This window comes from Cyclopterus lumpus, chromosome 6 (assembly GCF_009769545.1).
Source record: "Cyclopterus lumpus isolate fCycLum1 chromosome 6, fCycLum1.pri, whole genome shotgun sequence".
In the NCBI taxonomy this organism is placed as follows: Eukaryota; Metazoa; Chordata; class Actinopteri; order Perciformes; family Cyclopteridae; genus Cyclopterus; species Cyclopterus lumpus.
Genome location: NC_046971.1, coordinates 24,441,893 through 24,468,399, shown reverse-complemented (window position 1 = coordinate 24,468,399; position 26,507 = coordinate 24,441,893). Strand labels below are relative to the sequence as shown.

At 42.0% G+C, this 26,507-nt stretch overlaps 1 protein-coding gene across 1 annotated transcript; it reads left to right on the top strand.

Annotated features, from left to right (window-relative positions):
- The first annotated feature begins 925 nt into the window (after positions 1-925).
- kiaa0513 (KIAA0513 ortholog) lies at positions 926-23,692 on the top strand. The gene is made up of 12 exons (XM_034534062.1): positions 926-1,049; positions 7,643-8,172; positions 10,733-10,832; positions 11,083-11,156; positions 11,641-11,711; positions 12,818-13,025; positions 13,119-13,153; positions 13,270-13,342; positions 13,876-13,953; positions 19,274-19,354; positions 20,030-20,124; positions 21,220-23,692. The coding sequence occupies exons 2-12, from the start codon at positions 7,793-7,795 to the stop codon at positions 21,267-21,269; spliced, it is 1,245 nt and encodes a 414-aa protein (XP_034389953.1). The 5' UTR covers positions 926-1,049; positions 7,643-7,792; the 3' UTR covers positions 21,270-23,692.
- The last annotated feature ends 2,815 nt before the right edge of the window (positions 23,693-26,507 follow it).

Below are 26,507 nucleotides of genomic sequence, written 5' to 3'. Positions count from 1 at the left end.
TGACATGGCTGTCAATAAAGAAAACCCTTTCCTTGCGAAGACAGGGAATGTGTCCCTTGTGAACACACACTGATGGCATGGCTTCTGGATGCAGTTTGAAATGTCTCTTTGAGAGCTAACAGAAATCATGGAGGTGAGTGACATTTCCCATTGATTGGGAATTAAGGTGATTTCCCACGAATTAAAATAATGTTAAATAGATACTAATGTAAAATAGGGAAATATAGTTACCAATATACATCATCATCATGTGCTTAGGCAGGAGGGACATGTACTGAAGAAAATAAAAAATATAACAGGACCAACAATAATAAAAAACAACAGTAAGCGTTGTTACACTGCGAGAAAATCAGTGTGTTTTGGCCAGAAAAACAGATTCCATTCCATTAAATTCAATTTATTTAGTAGAGCCCTAAAATCACAAATTACAAATATGCCTCAGATGTGCCATAGAAACACTACTAAACAGTTAACATTACAGTCATTTACTGGTGGGCCCACATATTGCAAAAGGTATTTCTGTATCTGATTTACTCTCTCAAATGTACTTAAATTATAGTATACTCTTAATTCTACTCTAATAATAATATAATAACATATCATTCTTTTTCAAAATATTTGACAAGAATATCGACAAACCTAATCTAATCGCAGTTTACCCTCTGTTTTCTTTATGAAATATTCATATTAATGAAATTATGTATGGACAATATCCAAGGAATGTGAAAGAAGGACTTGAATTAAAAAAAATTAAAAAAGAATTAACCCGTTCTTAAATTATAATGTATTGTCACTCCACACTTTAGTCACCGTACTTTTATTGTGTAGGAAATATCCGGTCATAATAATGCCAATTTAAAGCAGCACCGCGTCTCATTGGCTGCGCTACTCGGCGACGTCATTGGGTTCCCCCCTCGTCGTGATCCGCCTTCTCTCTGCGCTTGCGCTCTTCCTCCCTGAAGACCCCAGTGAGCACAGACCTACGACGCACCGACAGCAGCGCGGAGCGGCCGTCTATCCTCAGCGCGCGACCATTCGCGACCATTCATGTACGTACAACGGTTTCCTCTGACGCCGTCTCACCAAATAGCAACTGTCACTCTTCTACGGCTCGTTCGCGATAGCTTGTCTGTGTGTTTGAATGAGGGGGGTCATTCCCCTCAGGTTTCTGTCCGTTACCGTTGAATTAAAATGGGTTTAATGTGCAGCATACGTGGCCTCACGTGCGGGACGGACGCGGGGTATCCCGGTCCGCCTGTAAATGACACCGCTTACCGTTCCAGGAAACGTCAGCGTCTGGCTGTGTTCACTCCGAGCTGCTTCTTCCTCACGAGCCCCGTAGTGTTTCCGACCCGCCACCTCTTTACCACAGCTCATTTGGGGACGGTCGAGCTGGCTTATTTCTAACGACATATGCCACATGAAACGGGACAGACAGCGGGTTGTTTATTGTGTATCATCCATCAAGCGGACGTTCAACAAGCTTGTTCCAACAAAATGTGTCTAATAATAACGATCATATTTTAGAACATGTCATGCTGCTTTATGGTAACTTTGCGATCCTTTGCTAAGCAGCGCATTATACAATGAGCTCGTCTTTTGAATGGAGTCTGTCCATATAGAATAACAGGTATACAAGCAGGTTGTAGATCACTCCTGGCCCTTTGTGATGGAAGGGGAGACACACTCAATCCCTCCAATCAGAAACCGGCTGCAGTGATGACTCTCCTCTCTCAGCCTATGGGAGAGGAGCAGGGTCGTTTCACCTCAACACAGGTATGAAAGTTACTTCTTTTGGCAGTATTTCATTCTCCTGCTGTCTGAAGTTTAAATGGCTCAGTTGCAGTTGCTCTAGTGTTTTGGTTATAATGGAATATGAACAAGCGGTGGTGATACATGTGTTTGTCTCATAGCTGCTGGATGTCAGCATTTTTTCTGTTAGAAAATGAACATATTTCACTAAATGTATACGTAAATTAACATTTAAAAGGCTGGCTTATTAATAAACATACTTTCTTTGTAGAAAATATTGTGTGTTCACAGAAAGTGTGATTATTTATACATATGACTTCTTTTGTCAGTGTTATTATTTTAAAAAAAGAAGCCAAAACAGTGTTGTCATCAAGTGAAAATATATCAATAGTATTATTAACATATATATGTGTCTTATATCAAAAGATGGCTAGTGCATTTTAAGTAGTCTGCGAGTTATGAAGGAAAATAAAGAAAAGTGTCCCCGGTCTCCCTTTTATAATGAGTACATCATAACCATAACCATGGACTGTGGATACTGCACACAGGAGATCTGTATTGAATATGTTAAAGACATTTTTCCTGAAATGATGATGATGTCGAGAAGCATTTCTAGATTGAGCACAAGTCCCCATTTATTTTTTGTTCCCATTGAGATCTTTAATAGCCATTTGCCAGTTGAAGAAAGGTTAATTAACCTCACTAAGTATTACCGGAGTTGTTTGGGTTGGCGGATTGTGTTTGGTGCTATCTGGAAGTGCACACGGAGGAGAACTTCCTCCCAGCTTTTATGGCACCATCACTCATTTCACCCTGGCTCTGTAGTGTTGGTTCAGTTGCTGGTTTGCTTTGTTGTTGCCCTCACTCAAGTCTGTAAAGATGGGGACATGTGTCTTCTATAAGAGCATGAATTACACAAGCAGGCGTTTTGTCTAGACTCCGCTGTTACATATTCGGTTGTGATGAAGCAACATAAGGGCGGGGAACAAAATTATATTTGACGAATTAGGTCAAGAGGTGGTAATGGTATTAGTATTGAGCAGATTGCTTAAGTGTCCTCTGACCTTTCTGTGCTGTTATGAGTACTGCAGGGATAACACGTTTACAAGCACCTTTTTTAAGACGCATAAATGCTTCTGTATTCATGAGTGGGATATTTACTGACATATTTTCTTTCAAAGAACAAAACATCTCGTCTGTTAACCACAGACCTTATTTCAGGCATCAGGCGAGTCAACCGGAACGAGATAGATGCTGACTCATTTCTGGGTTTTAGGTCTCATTCCTCACTTTGTTGGTGTGTCTGTCTGCAGGATTACAGATAAACTATTGTCCCAATTCTTCCAAAACTTGGTAGAAGGGTGTAGCGTGGACGAAGAAAGAACGCAACCCATTGCATTTTGGAGCTGATCCAAATCACAGGGGGGGGGAATAATGTTTTTATTTTGGTTAACGTTACAAAATGGGGCCCTCTGCCTCCGCCAGCCGGGTCTCTGGGCTTCAAATTCCAGCCCTGAGATCACGTTGGCTTGGCCGAGGACAAGTGCCCTTCTAGTTGAGTACGCTTCAGTGTGCACTAACAGATTACATCATTCCCCTCAGCTGTTACACTGGTCAACCTCAGCTGAGATGTTACACCTGACTTATCTGCCATCAGCCACTTCAGCTTGTCACACCCCTATTGTAGCATGTGATGTGTGAGGTTGTGCAGCTCAGCTGTCACATTCTGCCGCTGTTTGGCTGCTTTAAATGAACAACTATGAAGATATGTTGTACCATAAAACATATTCACCATATAATAAGTGGTAGTTATTTGGTGGATTTCTGATTTTAAAACTGTAGTACTGTAGTTGTTGGTGATAGAAACTGGTAAAAGTTATGACTGCCCCTTTTAACACCTGTAATCAGGTGACACAAAGTATAGTCCAGTGTTGTTTGGGTCCACTAGAAGAGCTCCTCTAGACAACATGCCTGCTCTGAGAACACTTCACTCACTCCCTGCTGCCTGAAGAGGTCTGATCCAGCTCAGCTGGAGGACTGCTATCAGTTCTGAGACTGATAATCATTGTTGGTTCAGGGCCGTGGTGGAAAATACCATTTAGTCATGCAGCACTGGACCTAATGGATGATTCTGGTGTATTACAGTCTTAGTCTTGGTTTTCATAACTTTTCGCCACCGTTCCTGTCAGTACTAATTCAATTCAATTGAGTTCATTTTGTATAGCCCAAAATCACAAATTACCGAATATCCTCAGAGGGCTTTAAAACCTGTACACATACAACATCCCTGTCCCAGGACCTCATATCGGATCAGGAAAAACTCCCCCAAAAAATAGAAAAAAACCTTTCACTGGGAAAAGAAAGGGAAGAAACCTTCAGGAGATCAACAGAAGAGGATCCCTCTCCCCAGATGGACAGAAGCAATAGATGTCATGTGTACAGAATGAACAGTGTTACAGAGTTACAACACATTCAATGAATATGACAGACATTTATGAATAATAAGTAGTAGGCATGGACCACGATCCAGACAACCACGATCCATGGAACAGAAGGAGGAAGAGAGAAGGGGCATCAGCAGGAGGCAGGAGGTCAGCCCTTGAGGCATGAGGCACAAAGAAGGAGAGGGGCCAATGAGGCAAGAAGCAGGGGCAAGGAGTCAGGACCCAGGACCAGCTTCAGACACAGCCAGGTCCAATGGACCCTATGAGACGTGAAGTCACAACGACTCCGGGGAGGAAGCAGAGTTAGTAAGGTGCAATGGAGAGATGTCAATCCATCCATAAGGAGAGAGAGAAGAGGGGAGAGGAGCTCAGTGTATCCTAAAACATCCCCCAGCAGCCTATAAGCCTATAGCAGCATATCAAGGGGCTGGACCAGGGCAAACCTGATTCAGCCAAAGAATGTACTCATTGTTTCCATTTTAGTGACTGAGGCATCCCAGTGGACACATTATTGAGGCTACTGAACAACGTACCCACTCAAGTTACACAAGGAAGCAAAAGGACTGTGCGTCCTGAAAGGCCCATGGTAGGTTTCAGTTGCCACCCCCATGAGGCTGAGCTTTATTCAGGAATGCTTGAGAGAGCACTTAACAGTCTAGTGGCCTGAGAAGGGGACTTTGAAGGCACCTCGCTCAAAGCCACATGCTGAATATTCTATAATACTCTATCTGACATGGCAGAACAGCTGATTTATTGCTTTGCATTTGCCGCATGTTACTCATAAAGCCGGAGTGACGGAGATGGATGAACTGTGAAAGCCTTCGCTCCTATCTTGCCCAACTGATGGACGTGTGTGCTGCATGATTTTCCTGGGGGGGTGGGAGAGGGCTCGGGGGCACGTTGCATAATGGCGCTGGCTTCCATGTGTGAATCATGCCAAGTGCAGCACACACAGCAGAGGAGAAATAAGAGAGAAGGACGGGGACCTTGTGATGCCGTTGTGCCGCAAGGCCGATAGCAACAAGCAGAGGTCCTCTACACCAAATCACTCAAGCATCTCGGTATCTGCTCAGTGTCCTCCATCACGGGAGGAGCACCTCCCCCGGGGCTCTGTTTGTGTGGGAAGGAGGGGTGTGTGTAGTGTGTCTAGTGTGTTGTGTGTGTTCTGTGTGTTGTGTGTGTTGTGTGTGTGTGTGTGTGTGTGTGTGTGTGTGTGTGTGTGTGTGTGTGTGCTCCTGGGAAGCCTCTGTGGGAGTCAGCAGTATGAGGCCGTGCTGTGCTCATTGATTTAACATTGATTTGAGTACAGTGCTGTTTGATTGACACAATAGATGGACAGAGGTGCAGCAGACACCAGATCAGATAAGATTTGAGCTTCCTGTATATGTCGTTTTCAATCTTCCTGTTATCTGCACGATATCAATGCTGACTTATGAATAATAAGGAACTAGTTTGCTTCAATAGTCACTTAAGATGTCGTAACCACGAGCAGACAACTGAAAGGTGTATATATATATATATATATATATATATATATATATATATATATATATATATATATATATATATATATACACACACACACACACATGTATGTGTGTGTGTATATTGACTATGTTCTGAGCCTTATCACAACATCATGTAACCTTATTTAATCAAAGGATCTCTATGCTTTCCTCTGTGGAATGCAAACTGATACGCAGTAGTCCTCTTTCGTATTGTGATAAATGAATGCAGCTGCTCCTTCAGGAAACTTCTGATCAAACACAAAAGTAAAGGGAAGTTAAAGAAAGTAATTTGAACCTAACATATTTAAGTGAGGAGTACATTTGAATGTGTGCCAAAAGAGTTGTTGTGTATTGTTGAGTCAAAAAGGTTGACGGGTGTATTTACTTTATGTGCCCATGTTCCTCTTGTGTTTTGCTTATTTGCTATTATAAGTAGCAAGGCTGAGAGAATATAAATAACATCTATGTTTTCCTACGTCTACTTTTGTTATTGGGTTGAGGGTTGTTCTACAGTGACATCATCTATAATACCACTTTTTCACAGCAGACATGTTCATGTTTTCATAGCAAGAAAAGAAGTTCCACATTATTTTCATTGATTCAAATAGGACTGGAGCTGGGCTGCAAGTAACGGTTATTTTAATATCCACCAAGCTGCGTATTGTAATTTTCTTTTTTATAAATGTAATATTATTAATATGAATCAAATTCAATCCATACAACTTCAGGAAGCAGTAAAAAATGAGCATCATTTCCAATGGTGATTGTTTTGTCCGACTAATAATCCAAAGTCTGAAGATATTCCGTTGATCACAATGTAAGCCCAGGAAAAGCAATGCATTTTAACATTTGAAAAGCTGAAACCATCACGTATTGAGTATAGTGGCTTGAAAATGAACTCAAACAATGAATTGATTATCAGAATCGTTGCCGGTTAATTGAAAGTAAAATGCGTCATCTTGACAAATCAATTAACAGACTCATTTGTGCAGCACTAGTCTGCTTTGAGAAACCGCCCACCAGTCGGAGCTCTGTAGGCGGGATTAAGAGTGAGTGTGTCATTTCTTCTGTGCAAAAGGGGTTAAGTGCCTTGCCCAATGACACATCGACATGGACTAGTGGTGACGGGGATCGAGCCGCCGATCCTCTGATTGATGGACGACCCTGCTCACCACTGAGCCACAGTCGCCCTTCCAACACGAACACGATGTCAGACTAAACAATTTGGTGAAACAAAATGGCAATATTGTCAGTCACAGCAGATATTCTGACTTGTCATGGAAGGTGTAAGTATGGCGAGGTGCCATGAGACCGAATTCTAATTCATAATCACAAACGATGGCACGTACTCGTACCTCGGGAGTAATTTAAAGTAAAGTGTCTTCCCCAAAACATTGCTTTCCAAACTTTGTAAAACAAAATGTAAAACATAAATACATTAGGATACATTTTCTTGAAGATGAAATATTTATTATGAAAATAGTAAATCATACTCCAGCATCTTCCAAATGAACATGAATTACAATTCAAGTGGATACCTTTTTTAAATGCAGCAACACATTGGTCAATATTTAAACAGGAATACAAATTCCAATAATAATGTCCAGTATATAGTTTGTAAACTACATTGCAATGTAATTGTCACTGATGCCTATTCCAGCTATTTTATTCAGTATAAACCCGATATCAGAATCGGTGCCTCTAACATCTTTGATGGTTATGTTTCCAGTGTCCCAGGATGCCATTCCAGTGATCAAGCATGCACAATGAAGTTTCCCAGGCAGCCAGCATCTCAACGGCATGTTAGCTAGTGTTGTTAGCGTGCTGATGTTAGCACTTAGCTTACTAGCATGGCCTCTAATATGTTGCCAGCAGCGCATGTTTAACTGAGTGTAAAAGGTGATTACAAAGATAACCTTCTCCTTCCTTTGTTCACAGATGAATTGGGTGTGTGACTTCACTTGATGTCGGCTCCCTCAGGGGTGGGGGGGGTTTGCGCAATCGAAACCCAATAGCGACAGTTGAGACCTCCAACCAGAACCCACGTCTCCGATCCCCCTCATTTACAGGAAGGGACCTGCTGCCAAGATGGAGGGCGTAGCAGTGGACAACCTAATAGACTTTGACCTGCCCACAGCTCTCAGCATAGATGGAGGCAAACACCACGGACATACCGACCTTTTCTCCCCAGAGCAGGCGCCCTCCATGGGAGTCCATCAGCAGCCTTTACTGCCACAGCCCATGGCGCCTACCAAGCCCAGCTCCCACCACCACCACCAAGACGGAGACAACGACAGCGATGCCACCGAGTCGGCGGACAGCGAGAACGACATGGACCCGCCCTCTCACATGTGGGAGCTGAGGAGGTCGTCATCGTCGTCCGCTCACAGTGGAGAGGACGCCGACAGCGAGACGGTGGAGAGGAGGCAGTTCATGAAGGCTTATGTGGAGAAGGTGTTTCATGGAAGGTAAGGAAGAACTCTTTCTTTATATCTACGTGTACTAATCATTACATCAGTCAAAAGCAACATGATTGACAGATTCAAAGTCCCCAAAAACTTTTTGCAACTCCTAGAAAAATAGACTGAACCAATTTTCACCATAATTATATAATTTTTCTATAAACATAAACTAATGCCATCAGAGGGATTTGAAAGATGCTATAATCTCTTTTCTACATAATTGTGCACAAAGGGGCTTTAAAACATGCTTTTCTCTTTTTACAGAAGAAATTGCAAATTCTTTCTCTCACAAGACAAAAGTTCGGGCAGAATGCAAATACACAATCTTCACAACAGTAAACAGCATCAGTGACTCATTATTGTCAATTTTGTTCCTGCATTTGGAGATAAACCGATGGATGAATGTCTGTCAAAATGTAAACTATTGTCTGCAATTCACATATGAGGAGATTTAAAGCTTCAGCATAGAAGGGAAGGGAGACCACTTTTTCTCATCTAGTTTTTAGTGCTTTATGACATCTATTAACCATAAACTGTAACTGGGTGGTTTTTAATGAAAGTAGGAAGTTGCTACCCTAGTTTAACATTTACTTCAATTCAATTCAATTCAGTTTATTTGTATCACAAATTATGAATTTGCCTCAGAGGGCTTTACAATCTGTACACATACGACATCCCTGTCCCTTCGAAATAACCTTTCACGGGGGAAAAAGGGAAGAAACCTACAGGAGAGCAACAGAGGAGGATCCCTCTCCCCGGATGGACAGACGCAATAGATGTCATGTGTACAGAATGAACAGCGTTACAGAGTTACAGAAACACATTTAATGAATATGACAGAAATTATGAATGAGTAGTAGGCATGGACCAAGATCCAGACCTCCACAATCCATGAAACAGAAGGAGTTAGAGAGGAGGGGAGGCGGGGCGCATCGCATCACCAGGACCATGGCAGGAGGCCGGCTCACCAGGCAAGAGGTTTCAGACACCTCCAGGTCCAATGGACCCTAGGAGATGTGAAGTCACAAAGACTGGGGAGGAAGCAGAGTTAATACGGTGCAATGGAGAGATGTAAATTCATCCATAAGGAGAGAGAGAAGAGGAGATAGGTGCTCAGTGTATCCTAAAACATCCCCCAGCAGCCTATAAGCCTATAGCAGCATATCAAGGGGCTGGACCAGGGCAAACCTGATTCAGCCCTAACTATAAGCACTATTAAAGAGGAAAGTCTTAAGTCTACTCTTAAATGAGGTGACTGTGTCTGCCTCCCGGACTGAGAGTGGAAGCTGGTTCCATAAAAGAGGAGCTTGATACCTGAAGGCTCTGGACTACCACAAGTAGCCCCGCATTTAGTGAGCGCAGCTCTCTAGTGGGGCAATATGGTACTACAAGCTCCTTAAGATATGATGTTCATGATCATATGAAATGTGCAACTCCATTGCATGAATGTAGATCCGAGTTGTGTCAACCATGATGGATGTAGAAAGCAGCACCCATCAGTTGTTTTTTTCATTCTCCCTGACTGTGTGGTCAGTCCTCCTCCTTTAGGCTCTATTTACATTCAGATGCTCCATTTTTGTCACCCAGAATGACTTGAAAATGTCGCCCGGTCAGAGGTTCCCATGACTCACCATTAAAGGCCCAGTGGGGACAGCAGTCAAACGGATGCATGAATATTTAATAAGAAATCAAAGATGAGCAAGGTGAAATGTTAAACGGGCACTTTTAAACATTAGGGTACCTTTTTGTTTTTCAAAGACATTACTTGATTGTTTTCCTCTGGCATTTCTGCTGCCGGCCTATTCATTTCATTTCTTGATCTCTGTTGGGTAATTTGTAATCCATCTTTGGTCAGTGACGTACAGATGGCAAACCGACTTCTGTCTGGTCTGGGAGTTTGTTTTCGTCTCAAACTTTAACCCTTTCACAGTTTTCTCTCGTGTCACTTCTGGTTGCAAAAAAGCAAGATGGCGACGGACGAAACTCTGGGCTTCAAAACCATAGTCCACTTCTTATATACAGTAAATGTTTGGGAAACTTTTTCTTCCTTTCAGATCAGAAGCGGTTAGCTTAAAAGTTTTTGGCCGTCTCACCCTGGATGCCACTGATTTACATAAAGTAGACTATACTTCAATATCATGCAAATGAGTCTGTTTACACAGAAAATGAATGAGAAACAAGGAGATGACGGATCCTCTGGAAATGTACCATAACTCTCAAGAAGTATTTAATTATAAACATATAAATGTTTGGTGCTTGGAGCTCAGCTTTGGTGGAATACAACAAGGTGTGCCCCCTCTGAGTTGTAACTCAACTGCACATCTTGGCTTTGCTAACAATACAGAATTCATTTGGTATTTCAAATTGTGCATGCTTTTTCTTTTTTCTCCTTCTTTTTTCCAACTTTGATCATTATCTATCAATCCAAACATGATTTTGATAATGGTTTTTAATACCTGTCATTTTCTGAAGACTAAAATCAATCTGATAAATCACTAAGTTAATAAAAGCAGCTGTGAAGGGTCTGATTGGTGCTGTAATGAGGGTTTGGACCATGTTTTTACAGGGAGGACTTTGACCAGGAAGAGAAGGCTCGTTTTGGAGAGCTGTGCAGTGGAGAGAACGGCAAAGGCCGGGAGTGGTTTGCCAAACACGTCAGCGCTCAGGTAAAAATGGGGAAATGACGTCATTTTATTTAAGCTTGAAGGACAATTATTGCAAATAACAATGCCAAAGAATTACAGGTTCTTGATGGACCCCCTACATACATGAACTCAGTCCCATATTCAAGTGGACAAAAGCAGGACACTAAACCAAAATATGTGGTCGTCAAATCTTCAGTATGATGTTTTAATGTGTGTAAGCTGAAGGTTGTTGAGGTCTTGTGTTTAACCCTCGGTGCTCCTGTGTTCACAGCGCTGCCACTCTAAATGTGTGAGTGAAGCCACCTTCTACAGACTGGTGCAGTCCTTTGCAGTGGTTCTGTTTGAGTGAGTCCACCATATTAGATTTGTGGTTGAGACAGACATGCTGGGATCGTCTGATCCGATGTAACTGTGAGGGATAAGGCTGATTATTATTCAGAATGCAGCTTTCCCCATGAAAAGACCAACATCTCTCAATACAGAACATAACTTGAACGGCAGAAAATATTTTAAAGAATATTTTAATAGTTAAAAGAAGATGTGTGGCGGATGAATCCACATTGGATGCTCTTGTGAGTATTTCTTGTTGTAGCACAGTGTGCGTGGGATTGAGCCAGAATACAGTGTGTGTTTTTAATATTTGTTGGACATGGCGCTCTATGACACACAGGAAGAAGAACACTTATCAGGATCAACTCGTTGTGGCGTGTGTCTTTTCATGGGATTTGTTGACCATAAGAACAATATATCACCTTTTCATCCAGTAAATGACATCAATTCTAGCAGTGAGGTCATGACAGGATCCTCTAAAGAGATGCTGTGTTCACAGATGTTACCAGATGGATGACTACAGCCCGGCCAAGAACCTCATGACGATGTGCTTCACATACTACTACAGTGGTAAGGTCTAACTCAAGCTGCTGTGTCTAGCATTTATTAGAGCGACTTTTCTTTATAAACTAGTTCAACATAACCACAGCAAGGTGTTGAGCCTTTCATTGCACATATTCAAAAGGAAACCGGAGCTCTGGATTGCAAAAGAAAACGCCTATCGTATCCTGCCCGGTGCTGGTTCAGCGTGTATGACATCCACAGGATGGCCCTGTGGTTTCTCTTGTAGCAGCACCACAAACACTTATGCAATGACTACCAGCGTGGCACAGAACACCGCTTCGACATCCGCCTGCAGTCAGTATTTTCAAGTACAAACTGCAAAGAAACTTACCGAGTCCAGAGGAAAGCGTGACTTTGCATGTTTACAGTTCTTTGTCTAGCGAGGCTAGAATTCTATGAACACTACATCATTCGTCTGAATATGGGTCTCATTGTTAATGAATGCATACAGGAGGATTCACACATGAATTTGGGATTTCTATATAAATCACTTCTCTCCACAAAATTCTCTTTTTAAATGCGCTCTAAAAAAAAACACTCACCAGCCCCATACACAAATATGTCTTCTTTTAAATGAATGTTATAGAAATCCACAAAAAAAGATTTGCTCTAAGCGCCATGGGCCAAAAGGATGCTGGCGATCAGATCACAAGGAAGAGCTCATTTAATCCGATTTTTATACTTGGGAGTCCAACTAGGCAAGGGTTTTATTTTTTAAATATTTGAATTATTTTTACAAGAAATATTTGCGTGTGCATCAGAACTATATTTGTGAATCTTATTTTTTTTTACATGTGGATTTTTATATATATTGTGGAATAAGTAGTTCATATTTAAATCCCAAAAGACATTTGTTAATTGATCTGCCGAAGTTGATGGACAAATAATTGTTTTCACGTGCAGCTCACTGAGTTGACTGAGCGAGCTAATCAAATGTCAGACCGGGTCAGTCTGTTCTCGGCTGCCTGTTTATCAGCCAGACCAATCTGTGATGCCAGACACAACAGACACACGTTGGCCTCGTAGAGGTTTTAAAGGTCTAAGCAACGTTTGGGTGATGCCATACCAGATGGATGTCATCCTTCTGACCTCTCTGCTCTTTCCTTGTTCAGGAAAGTCCCAGCCCTCTCCCTCCGAGCTGCTGGATCGCGGAGGTCCTCCAGCTGGTCTGGACTCGTACATCAACAAGGCCAACTCCTGGCTGTCTGTGAAGAAGGGTGCCGCGGAGCGCCTCCTCAAAACCACATCCAAGACTGACGTCAAAGGCTTCTTTGGAGGCCTAGAGAGCAAGCTGAGGGGCTCGGTGGCTCCCAGGACTGAGTGAGCGAATGCGTCCCTGAATTCTTTTTATTAACACGGTCGTGTACAGTCTTCATTCCTTTCTCTTGTTCTTTACCACATTCTCTTTTCTAGGGATGGAGAAAGCCCAGTTGAGCCCAAGTCACCGGGTAAGGTGCACCAACGCTCTCTGGAACTGCAGTTATCCAAGTGCACCTTCTCTTGCTCCACCAAGGTTTTATAGAATGTGATTTAGTAACGTGCCATGTGTTCTCCTCCATCCCAGTGTGTGAGGCTCCAGAGGAGAAGAAAGGAGAGAAGGTGTACCTGTACACCCACCTGAAGCAGCAACCCATCTGGTAAGTTGAGGGAAAGCTCTGGATGAACATCAGTTTGTAGGATATCCTACAAAAAATGTGAGCTGGCAACACGTGAATTTAGACTTGTTACATACGCTCTTTTCAAAATATAGTTCCTATTTAGTTAGGTTTAGGAAAATATTGTGGTTTGGGTTATAATAACTATGGAAGTGTGGTTACGGAACTACGCATGTTGCGTGACACTAACATCAGCGTTGACTTCTGGTTCCACACGGGGAACGAACTGCGGCCTCCTTGGCTGGTCATGGCCAGGGTTTATGGGGTGTAATATTAAGTATTTCTCACGAGAAACAATGTTATTTTCTCTTTCTTCCCTCTCTAAACCACGTTGTGGCTCCTCAGGTTTATCCTAGGACACCACTGAAGTAGCGCATGATTTGATAACATGTTCATGTGTCAGGTTTAACCACAGTGATCCTTCTATGATGTCCCTCTTTGCAAACACATCTCCAGTGGCGTGGTGAAGCAGTCAGACTGGGAACCTGTAACATGTCCTCTGTTCTCTCTGCCAGGCACACGCTGAGATTTTGGAACGCTGCATTTTTTGATGCCGTTCATTGTGAGAGGAAGAAGAGGTCGCCAACCACAAGGTGAGTCTGGATGGGAATCTTGACAGATGCATGAATATAATATATCAAATCAATATGTCACAGTGTTGGATTGTGGAAAACAAATGTAAAACATGAATGGGTTGTTTTTCTGTGTGTTCCAGTGTCACTGTATCTGTCAGATGACATTGAATAAAGGTTGGAGATCCTGTAGTGATGTTCTGTTGGCTCAAAGAGCTGTTTCTAAAGACAAGGGTCTGCGTGCTGTTCAGTATGTTCAGCATGATACGCTCTGATGCCCACACCTTCTGCTCTTCTTCTCTTCTCTCTTCTTCTTCTCATCTCTTCTGTCTACTAGCTGCTGTTGTTGTTCTTCCTCTTTCTGCATGTTGACTTTAACCCTTTGTCTCCTTGTGCCTTTCTGCCGGCCAGGGGAACGCAGGATGAAGAGAAAGAGGAGAGGTCTGTCCTTCTATGTGTCCACTGCCCTAAAATACAATAGTCAAACTAATAGGAAAGGCAAAGATGAATCCCGATGGTGAGGAGGAGGGCCGATGCTTTGAGATTGTATCTGAAGGGGACAGACAGCTAGCGCCAGAGACTCATTGTGTTTCATAAAGAGCTTCATGCCAGCAGGCTGAGAGGACAGTGATGCTTTGTGCCGTGTGTGTATAAAGTGAGGAAGAATTTGTACTTTTACATTATTAAAATGCGTGCACCACTAACTCTAAGCATACTCAAACGAAGAAGAGACACAGCAAAGCTTTCACTCTGACAATAATAAGGCAAAAATAAAACAAGTCGTAGCGCTGTTAGTGTGAATCGTGCCACCAGAATAATTACAAAATGTAACCATATTCAACAAATACACTGAAAAAGATATCTGACCATGGCATACTTATCATGATGCAGCACATCTCCTTTGTTTTACTAAGTTAGTCATTGCAGGTAAACTATTATTATTACAAATATGTTTTGGGGAATTGATACATTATCACAAAACATATCTTGATTTTTAAAATTTTCTTCCACCGTTTATATTTTTTATTGAGCGTAGCAGTTAGAAAATGTTTTCTGTGGCGGGAGATGCTATTTAAACTATAATTGGGCACAAACAGTGCAGGAAAGTTCACCTTTTCAATTAGAGAAAGCCTTCTTCAAAATAAAGCCGTCACAAAATAGAAACTGTATATGTTCACGCCTGAAACTAAATGAATGAAGTTACAAGTAATATATGTAAATACATCAATGTAAATAGTAACACGTTACCATTTAATTATCAAAATACTAATTAGATAGAATATCACAATACAAAGAGTCGACTTTTAGACTTTACAATTAGCTCATTTAATAATGTTGTCATGAACATTTTTGTACTTGAGTTAGGAAACTTTGATTATCCAATTTGTAGCATTTACAAATGTATCAATGGATTATAATACAGTCAAAGATTATTGCGATGGCACACTTCCAAACTCCCTCGTTGCCAAGACAACCCCCAATGGTCCCACAAGACGCGTTCTCCTCCCCAGCTGTGCTGGTTGTGAGACTGAGAACGGATGGAAAACCAGAAGGAGCTTCCTGAATGTGACCTGCAGACAAAGCGGAGGGATACACAGAGAGAAGTGATAGATTACTGACACTCAGTGATGAGGAGTGCTGGAGTAGAGAGCCGCTCGGTGTTCCTCCCTGGGGTGATGGTGAGTCGCCTGCCTCCCCTTTACAGTTGGTCAGCTGCGCTCTAGTGAGCCGTGATAGTCTCTCGTGGTGAACCCCCAGCCTGGAGAACCGGAGTCTAGTTCAAAACTTTGTTGTGTATAAATGAAAAGATCAAATCACAGCAGGGCAATAATGTCCTCGTCATTACCATTATAAAAAAGTGGTTTGCTTGTAGTTATTATTGGACTCGTGTGTGTGTGTGTGTGGGATGCCGGTGTTTGAATAATAGTTGTTTTTGAGATTAATGCTGATTAGATTCATACGAGTTCCTATGATGATATTTTTTATCTTTCTTCATCTGGCTTCTGTTGGCATGCCGTTGATATTCTGTCATGCTGCTGTTGAAATGATTTTAGTGAGAGTGAGAGTGTGTTAATATCCTGATCTTGTATAATGTCCGTGATGGTATTTCTTCATATCTGGAGGCAGTGAGAAGGTGATATCTGCCTCCTCACGGCTCACTGCATGTTCACCAGTCATCCTCTTGCATGAGATATTTCTTTCTCTCCCTCCATCTGCATGTTCCCTTTGCTCCCTTTCTTTGCACGCGTCTATGTTTCCACTGCAGATTGATTGCAGGGATATTCTGCACATGCCATAATATCCACCTTAAAACTGCTTATTTATTCCTGCCAGTACCTTACCAAGTAAACTATAAGTAATGTAATTCTATGTTAAGATATGATCCATAATAAAGTAAGTGTTTCCGCTGTATTGTAGAGCCAAATCTACACCACCTTGGGGCACGCATAACAAACTGAGACATATTATAAATGATATAAAGAGTCTCGCTCTTTCCGGTGGACAAGCACAGGACCTTATTTTGGAAAGAAAATAGGTATTGGCGAAAGACAAATACTGATTTGATGCTATTTAAATTGTGCCATTAATTGCACATTGTCAATTTAAAAGATAATTTTGCACATCAAGAAAGTTGCATTTTGTCGTAGAAATATTGAGGTATAAGGCTAAAGATGTGCAATTAGAAAGACCTTCCACCCAAAAGTGATGTCTCTCTCTGAAGTTCCGATGCCTGTGTTTCGTACCTGGATGTACAAAGGGTCTCGCTTCCAGGCTGAACAAGAGTCACTGGATCACATAACTCTACTGGATACAAGAAGTGGACGTAGTCACCGTGACAGATGTTATGTTACGACGGCGGCAGTGACCTGTCAATCACAGTAGCCCCGCCCTAAGCATTCCCTGCTTTATGGTCTGTTTGACTCTAAATAGACCATCATTGGCTAATTGAAGAAGACTTAGAAACAGACTAAAAAAAAGACGAGAGAAACACTCACGTTAACAATGTTTACTGAGGGAATAAATCAAGAGAGAAGTAGAGTCATTTTCTATAGACTTCTATACAACCAGAGGAGTCGCCCCCTGGTGGTCAGTAGAGAGAATGAAGCTTTAACACATGAAGCAGAGACTTCTATACAACCAGATGAGTCGCCCCCTGGTGGTCATTAGAGAGAATGCAGCTTTAACACATGAAGCATAGACTTCTATACAACTAGATGAGTCGCCCCCTGGTGGTCATTAGAGAGACTGCAGCTTTAAAACATGAAGCATAGACTTCTATACAACTAGAGGAGTCGCCCCCTGGTGGTCAGTATCAAGAATGCAGCTTTAATACATGAATCAGAGACTTCTATACAACCAGATGAGTCGCCCCCTGGTGGTCATTAGAGAGAATGCAGCTTTAACACATGAAGCATATACTTCTATACAACCAGATGAGTCGCCCCCTGGTGGTCATTAGAGAGAATGCAGCTTTAACACATGAAGCATATACTTCTATACAACCAGATGAGTCGCCCCCTGGTGGTCATTAGAGAGAATGCAGCTTTAACACATGAAGCATAGACTTCTATACAACCAGAGGAGTCGCCCCCTAATGGTCAGGAGAGAGAATGCAGCTTTAACACATGAAGCATAGACTTCTATACAACCAGAGGAGTCGTCCCCTGGTGGTCAGTAGAGAGAATGCAGCTTTAACACATGAAGCATAGACTTCTAAACAACCAGAGGAGTCGCCCCCTGGTGGTAAGTAGAGAGAATGCAGCTTTAACACATGAAGCATTTGCTTCTATACAACCAGAGGAGTCGCCCCCTGGTGGTCATTAGAGAGAATGCAGCTTTAACACATGAAGCATAGACTTCTATACAATCAGAGGAGTCGCCCCCTGGTGGTCATTAGAGAGAATGCAGCTTTAACACATGAAGAATTTGCTTTATTGGGAGAGCCGGAGGTTGCCTCCTGAAGATAACGTTACACTTGTGTGTGTAATTTAGTTAAGTTATCTAGCTAGCAAGCTAATGTGCTGGTTTCAGACATTCAGCAAGACGAGAGATGTCGCTCACTTATCGGTTTAACATAAAACTAAATGATACGACAACGAATCTACGACAAACTGACCCTTTCTGGACTTGCAAATTCATATTTTGGGTTGACACGCATCATATGTGTAATTGAGAAAGACACAGACCAAGAAAGTATGTATTTTACTGTTGACTGCTGTATATTTTCTTTTGTGAAAAAAAGGTCCCTTGGGGGACACCAGAGGGGCACTTGGCCTGTTTGAGGTGAACGGGTTAGCTAACGTTTACACCACCAGTAGACAGCATTCATTTATTAATGTCATGTTTGTGTCCATCAAATGAATTTAAGTCTAATATTCACTCCGTGTTTAGCTTTGCTCTTTAGCTGCTAAGGTCTTCACTGTATTTACCTGCTGGTCTCTCCCTGTGATTCTGGGCGCTTACCGCTCACTTTATTTATTAGATGTTTATGCAGAATAGAGTTGCTGCTGCTTGAAATGAGGTTGACGTGAGAGCAGCAATGAGCTGAAAAAGATGACTTAAATGCTCTGTAGATCTCCTGGAGTCATGTGGTGTACCCACATAGTCATTTACCCAATATGAAATATTGATTGGTGCAGCTTCAAGGCCTCTTTAAGACCATGTTTCACATTTAGAACCCCTCTACAGGGGGCCCGAGAGCATGCTGGGAAGCCTTCTAAATGAGAGATGAAAGGAGAGTATGCAGATGGGATCAAATTAAAGGGTGATAAACTCAAGAGTTCCTAAAGATTTCCTCACAGAATGATCTGTTGATTGGGAGAGTTGGTTTTAAAGTAGATTCACCCTGTAGTCAGAAAGTAATACTGGTTATTACTCTCATCTTACTTTATGATGTCATGCATATGTGTCTTATTTGTGGCATAAATGCAGCCTAACCACATCCTCCCTAAACCCAGTTTATTTTGACCTTAGTTGGTGATTTCAGACATGGAATCAGTTTACAACTTTACTAAATATCTGTTTTATGAATGACGCTTTTCATCCATTTGTTAATAATGATGATTCTTTGTGAATGAATAATTGATTGTTATATTCTTTTGCTGGTGGCTGGTTAATGTGTTTTTTTTATTATTTAATGTTTTTGTTTTTTTGTGGATAATAAAACATATTTATCACCTCAAAAGCTTCTGAAAGTTGTCCAACCGTATCTACAACCGTGTAGATTTATGTGAACCCACTGCAGCGTGATGTTTATTTCATGATTGACCCCTGGCCTGTTTCTGTGGAGAAGCTCAAGGTCAAACGGAGCCTGACTCCGACTGTCTCTGTTCGATTGCAGGGAGAAGTGGTGTCACATGACCAAGGAGGAGAGGGACGACAGCTCCAAAATGGATGAGAACATCGCCTTCGGCCAGCTGGGGTGAGGAACCGTTTCATTGTGGGAGTCACGGGCCAAACTTTAGTAGAACCTGATACACTGCAAGAGAATCAAGACCAGAAAACCAGGTTATGGTTTGACATTTCAGTATTCCTGTATCAGCTGCTTTAAAATTACAGGGTTCACTTAAAAGATGTAAATCTGTAAGTCTAATATTTAGATGTGTTATCATATATGTACATATTGGGTTCTCTGCACAGAGATAATTTCACTATATTTAGTCGACATCTAGTGTTTAAACTAGGATGTGCAGTTCATATAAAGCTGCTGACATAGAGACATGGAGGCTGAGAGGTTACTTAGGGAGGCCTCCTAGTGGTTAAACAAGTTATTGGTCCCCATGATGGCAAATGTATATGACATACAATTTTAATTGTTTAATACAATTAATAAAAGAGTTTTGTGAAGAAGTGTTACAAGATCTGAATGTCTGTGTTTGCCAGGGACTGTCGATAATGTGAGCTTTAATACGACTATTCCTTCTGTCGTTCTAGAGATGAATATCAAGCTGAAATGTAGTATGTCGTATTAAATGGTCAATGTAGTAGCACAAAGATCCATTACTGTTGGACCGTGTTTCTTTTGTTACGTATTGAGTTATTGTTTGTTTTTTTGTAAATGGTAAATACAGAACATACCTACACTTGTGTGTTTCAGGACATTCACTCATAACATGCTGGCGTTTGGGCTCAGTAAGAAGCTCTGCAATGACTTCCTGAAGAAGCAGGCAGTCATTGGGAACCTGCATGAAGGTAATGGAGTTCTATTGCAACTCACAACCACGAGCAAAGTCCCACACACCACGGCAGCTCCTAAAGAGAAGGACAATAGCAGCAGCAGTTTAGACCTGCAGATATGAAGACACACCAATGTCAGAAAGGAACCAACTGAATACACTATTTTGTAATCAGAATGGGATGGGATCAGCCAGACCACATCTGGAAGTGTCTCGCTTTGTGATCAGATCGCTGCCGGGTGTAACAAGGTTTCTACAGTGTCAGCACATTTATAAAAATACGTTATTGATAGCAGTACATCAAATGAACCCAGAAATGTCATTTATAAGTTGGTTGAGACCCAAAACAGAGTGAATGTTTGACTTTATGTCCATCAGATTTTCCCATATAAACGATGATGTTTATCCGCTGCATGTGTTATTAATCAACTTTTTGCGAACAAGTCCAACGTATAAGGTGATATGTCGATGTTGCGTTCATTCATGCAAACAAGCCAAGTGGGTACAGTAGATCAGATACAGAAACATCTCTTTGGGAGATTCAAGGGAAATCTACCTCTCCGCTGGCTGTGGTTGCATTCTTACAGTAGTAACTATCATTAGTCTCATTATTATTATTATTATTATTATTATTGTTATTATTAGTGTTTATTTTGCAGGGACACTGCACACCAATCAAAAGTAACAATGTAATTACACCAGAGTTAGCCAGAGACTAAATGTCATGCATGTCCCCATTATGTCATTCAGTCGTCGGGTATAAAAGGTTGAACCCGGCTGCATCGCAGGCCGACATCATCCAATAAGGCCGTGTTGACGAATCAAACACACACAAACACACATTACTAGTGGATCACTTTGTTGCCCTTCAATGGAAGTCCAAACAGTCGGCGTCATGCTAACTTTCCAGACGAGTGAAACCCTGTCTGTCAGTATCACAACAGGCCCCAAACAACACACCGCTGTTATTCTGTATGCCATGGACTCGTGCATAGCAACGCTGCTAAGCAACACTGCCGTAGTGTAGTCAGTGTCCCATGGATGCTTCAACTGTGAAATGGGAACAATTAACCTGTGTGTGTGTGTGTGTGTGTGTGTGTCCTCTTTGCAGAACAGTACAAGCTGCTGAGTGACCACATAGAGAAGATGGCGGCAGAGTGAGTTTCAAAGTCTCCACGTAAAAGGACTGCCAGCACACACACATCATCTATTCCCTTGACTCAACGCCACCGTGACCGATTCTCCGTTCGACCCAACCTACTGAACTGTGCCATAGTTGTAGCAAACCCTGTTTATCCGACGTGTCCCGTACCGGCAATAATCCCACAGCTGGTGCACACTGTCGTATCGGGGACAAAGACTCGAGGCATAAAGTGAAACCTTCCAGTATAAAACCGCCTCAGTTGGATGTCACGCGATATACAAACGATGTGTACATTATATATCCTCGATGCTGTTTTGTTCGGCGTTCCCTTGGCAACCCCATTTGTTACTTGTTAGTGAAGCCCGTCTAACAGCGTCTGGTGAAACACTGTGCTAAGTATCGTACATGTGACATAGATGTCTGCCTACAGTTATAGGACATGATAACTCATAGTGTTTTAATGTGCTGTTCGGGTGATGTTGAATACTCGTCTGTGCTCTCTGGAACACTGTAGTATCTTATGTGGTAATACAAAAAAACATAAGTAACGTATAACAATATCGCTGGCATTTAAACAGGCGGAAACAAAATCCAGACTTCTCTTAAAGAAATAGTTTGCAAGAAATGCTCTTATATTACTTAGCTTAGCTTAGCATAACGCCTGGAAACAGAAGGAAAGTGCTTGGCTGGCTCCACCCAGATGTCTCAAAATCCATCTTTCTTCTCGTTCTCTCAACCAGAACGAAAAGCAGACAAATCTTCCTTCTGATTTCTTACTCATACCTATTTCAATCATGTTTACTCTGGCACACATTTACAATCTGGTATTCATTTCATGTTTTTTAATCAGACAATAATACCCGTGGGAACATTAGAGACTACTTATCTATCCAAAGTGCCTTTTCATGAAAGTTAATGTTTGGGTCCTCTGATGCTGTAACTCTCTATTGGCCAACCAAACACTAATGCAGAGCCTGCAATGATCGCTCTCTTACTCATTCCCTGCTAGATACAAAAATACAAAATAACTTTGGCATGCAGTTCATTGTATCGCTTCAGTGACCTCAGTAGTGGTAGTGTATTTCCTGTTGGTTGCGCTGCCAGATGCATAGCTAAGCATGTTGCCTGGACGACAGGCACATTAGCTCCTATCCTGCTGCATATGTTTCTATCATCTAATGTCAAATAAGTGACTGAACTGTGAAGTGACATTTGCTAATTGTATTACTCCATCCGACCACAGTGGGGCAGTATCGCGTCTTCATCCACTGCACTTCTCATCTAAATGAGAAGTCGTTCTGTAAATACTGTACATATTCCTCCGTATGTGCGCTTGTGAATTGTATGTCTGTAATTGTAAATGTACAAACGATAGATGTAACAGTCCCCGTTGTGTCCATGAGGAACACAAATGTCTGACTGTCCCTAACCCCAAGTGACTTTTAGTTCTCTCAGGTGGTCCTTTGCAGGCAGCCTTTGAAACCAAACACCCTTCATTCCCTTCCGTTATGTTTTCCTGATGTGACCTTTGACCTCGTTGCCACTGTAACACGTAGTATAAACCCTTCTGGCGCTTTTGTATTGTACCTGTTAGCTCAGCATGAGCCATTTGCACTACATGTAGTCTCAGCATCTCTACACACTGAATAATGTTACAGTGATGCCTTTTATATTTGTTCTGCATGGCCGTATGTCTCTCTCTCTCTCTCTCTCTCTCTCTCTCTCTCTCTCTCTCTGTGTGTGTTTGCCTGAATGAAAAGACCATCTTAACCGTGTTGACTTTGTCCCAATTCAAGCGAGTGGAGTTTGTTATTAAAGTAAGTAGTTATGGGATTGCCCTTTTGAGGAATCGTATGATGATGATGATGATGATGACTGTGGTCTCCATGTGTCCCGAGTGGCTGGTTAGTGTTGGGCTTCCATGGTCACATTTCAGCAGTTCCGTGGCTTTTTATTCGTCTTTGTTAGATTACTACTGACTCTGATGTGAATGAAACAGACTTCCCAGACAGAACTGCCATTGACTGAAAATGAAGTGAGATAAGCTCCCCTTGGAGTGGCTCCAGAGCCGGGGGCTCTAAAGGAGTGGCACGCAGTGAGGTGTCGAGTGTTGGAGCTATCAGCTGTAGAGATGTCTGCCTTCTCTCCAATATAATGGGACTATATAGCACCCCAAGCGCCAACAATGTCATGAGCCGGTGTACTGTTAGCTGGCAGAGAGACCACGATGGACTGGGGACAAACATGGTTAACATCAACGTGTCATTACTGCACAGCTGACTGCTGAAACCTGCTCCGGTCTTAGCTGCTCAACGTACCTGTCGACATGTGTCGAATCGAGATGTTAGCCATTTTATTGTACTATGCTTACATTTGCCTGGACATGTCATAATGTTGATTCAAGTTGCTGAAACTGTAATAAATGTATTTTTTGATGTCACTTTTTGTGAACTCTTCTTGGATCTGTGTAATGTGCTTTTCCTTCAAGGGGAACTTTGGTATTTTTCAACCTGAACCCTACTCTTTAATTCTTCTTATGTTTTAAGTGACCAATGGGGACAATTTCTGATATGGTCCAGAATTGAGGGAGAACAGTGCATATGGAAGCCACTATTCAGGCAACAATGCAATCACTTGGGGCAACTCCTCAAAACATTACAGAAAGAACCTTACAGAGAAATAAAACCTTTTTCTTGATCCAGTTTGTTAGCCTTCTCTATAAACAGATTAGCAGATATCTGTGGGACTGGTATCTGAAGTTTTCTTTTGTAGTCTGTGTAGTATTGACCAATCGAACAGGTTAACGGTCTGCGTGGAGAGCAAAAGAAACAGAACCCACCTGCTATCATCTGAGAATGATTTGGCTATTAATTGGTTTAAAATGAGCGTGCAAACTGTCTCCATGTGAACCAATCCGGTCGTACGCTTCGTCTCTCCACTCCAACCACCCAGTCTCACACCTCAAGTTGCTGAATTCAGATTGTAAACAGCAGAATTCAGAAATGTAGCCCGAGTCCCCGGGGGCTTATCTGTGGTCAGACCGATGGCTGATGGCTTCTGAGATTGCTTTGTTATTGTCTGTAATGCTTTCTGTAAACCAACACAAAAACTCTGGCAGCATCGGCACTCGTCTCTCCATCATGAGGGCAACTAGTCCTTTCCACAATGTGGTCACACACTTCTCATGACAATCTGGCCTGTCGGAGGCAACAGCAAGCAGGAGTTGACCCCGAAAGATGACGTCGCAGCCTGTTGAGCGTCTGCAGTCTGCTGCTTTCCCTGGGTCCAGGTTCAAAAACACCCAGTTACACTTGTTTTGGCAAGTGTGACAAGATTAATATATAATATATAAGTTGAGGCTCCTAACAACACATTTTGTTTTTTGTTCCACATTATACTCTTTTTTTAAATGTATTTAAAAAGTGTTATTTTTCCCTTTTATTTATTATATACCTGTCTTGATAGTACTACTATATTAATAATAATTAAAAAGAAATGAAATGTTATTGAACTTTGGGACGATATTGTTGTTGCAGCAGTAAAGATGATTCAGGTTGGAAAAAAGAGAAAAGCCTTTCAAATACTGCACACCTATGCATATTTCTTTGAGTGTGCTGGAGAGCTTGTATATGTCTGAGTCAATAAGAGTCTGTTGATTGGGACCCTCTGCAGCAGTGCAATGTGTATAAATAAACAGCAGTCACGCTCTGATTGGACACCACATAATGATCTGTGTCAGCAGTGTCACACCATGAACACCCTCCTCCATCTAATTAGGACCAGACCTCGACACATACGACACGATGCAACATGGTGGTGACCTTTAGTCACCTTCTCTCCACCCGCGCCTCGACACGCACATGTTGAAATCTGCTCGTGCTCATGCTTATTTGCATTTGTTGAATTATGTATTTCAGCAAGTTTCTTCAATGCATGTCTGGAGGTCCGGAAACTTTGCAAATGTATGACCAAAAGGTGCACGTTGCACATTGTTGTCCTTTTTTTCCCTTTTTTTTATACAATGAAAATATAATTTTTTTCACAATGAATAGTCTTCTGGTTTTCTGCATATATGCAGAGTGTTAGTCATGATGTCAGCGTCATTGCTGACATCATGCAAGATGTAAACCTTCCCCGAGAGGACAGAGAACTTTGTTACCATCTGCCGATGCACTTTTTGTAAAATAGCAGTTGTGTAGCATTGTGTAAACGCTGGTAGTCTAAAACACAAGTGTAACTCCTCCAATAGTTCCTCAGCCAGCAGCAACACAACCGAGGTTCCTAAAAAGGTTCAGGTAGTATCACTCTCTTGCAATATCAAAGTGGTCGAACGTCAGCTCTTTATTCTTAGTGACGTACACACACACACACACACAGAGTCAGTGATACTTGTGCTGACACAGCTGAAAGCACACACATAAGGTTCACTTATTTTACAGTAGAGACACATTGGCATTCTTACGACCCTCTGGACATACAAACATAACTATGATGCATTCACAGTCACTCTGACAATAACACATTCATCTGCACAAGACCAGCTGTACAGGATAAATCTGAAGTGGTTTGTTTTAGCCTCGATGCTCAAATGAAGTGTGTGTATGTTTGCATATGTGTGTCCCATTGCAACATAATTCCTACTTTGCATAGGTGTGTGTGTGTGTGTGTGTGTGTGTGTCTGTGTGCAGAGGGGGTGGTGGTCCTAAGTGAGCCTGTGATGCAGCTCCACTTCCTCATGGATTAAGTGTTAAAGTCAGGGTGGTCCCAGTCTGGGGGTGGTAATCCTGCTGCTGTGTACAAGTCCTCCTGCCAGTGTCCGTACACACACACACACACACACACACACATATACACACAAGCCTCATGGGACCGTGGGTATTTATTTACAGTTCGTGAAAGCAAAGCTGCAGAAATGTTGAAAAGTTTTGATTGAGAGCAGGATTTCAGCGGCCGGTCGGCCTCGTTAGTCGAGCCCAGAATGACGCCATCGTCTGCAGGACGGAACGCAGCTTTGACTGCAACAAACATGTTAAACATGAAATGCACTACTTACATAACTGATCTGTGCTTGTGTATTAAATGTGCTGAAATAATATCATTGTTTGGTTTGAATGTCCAACAGGTGGAGAAAAGTAAACTGACTAGTGAATATGAGAAAAAGAAATGTACTGTGTGAACGTAATGTAAATATATGGATTTTCTTTGGTCATAATCATAAATGGAGGCGGACAAGTTCGAAGACACAAAACATGAAT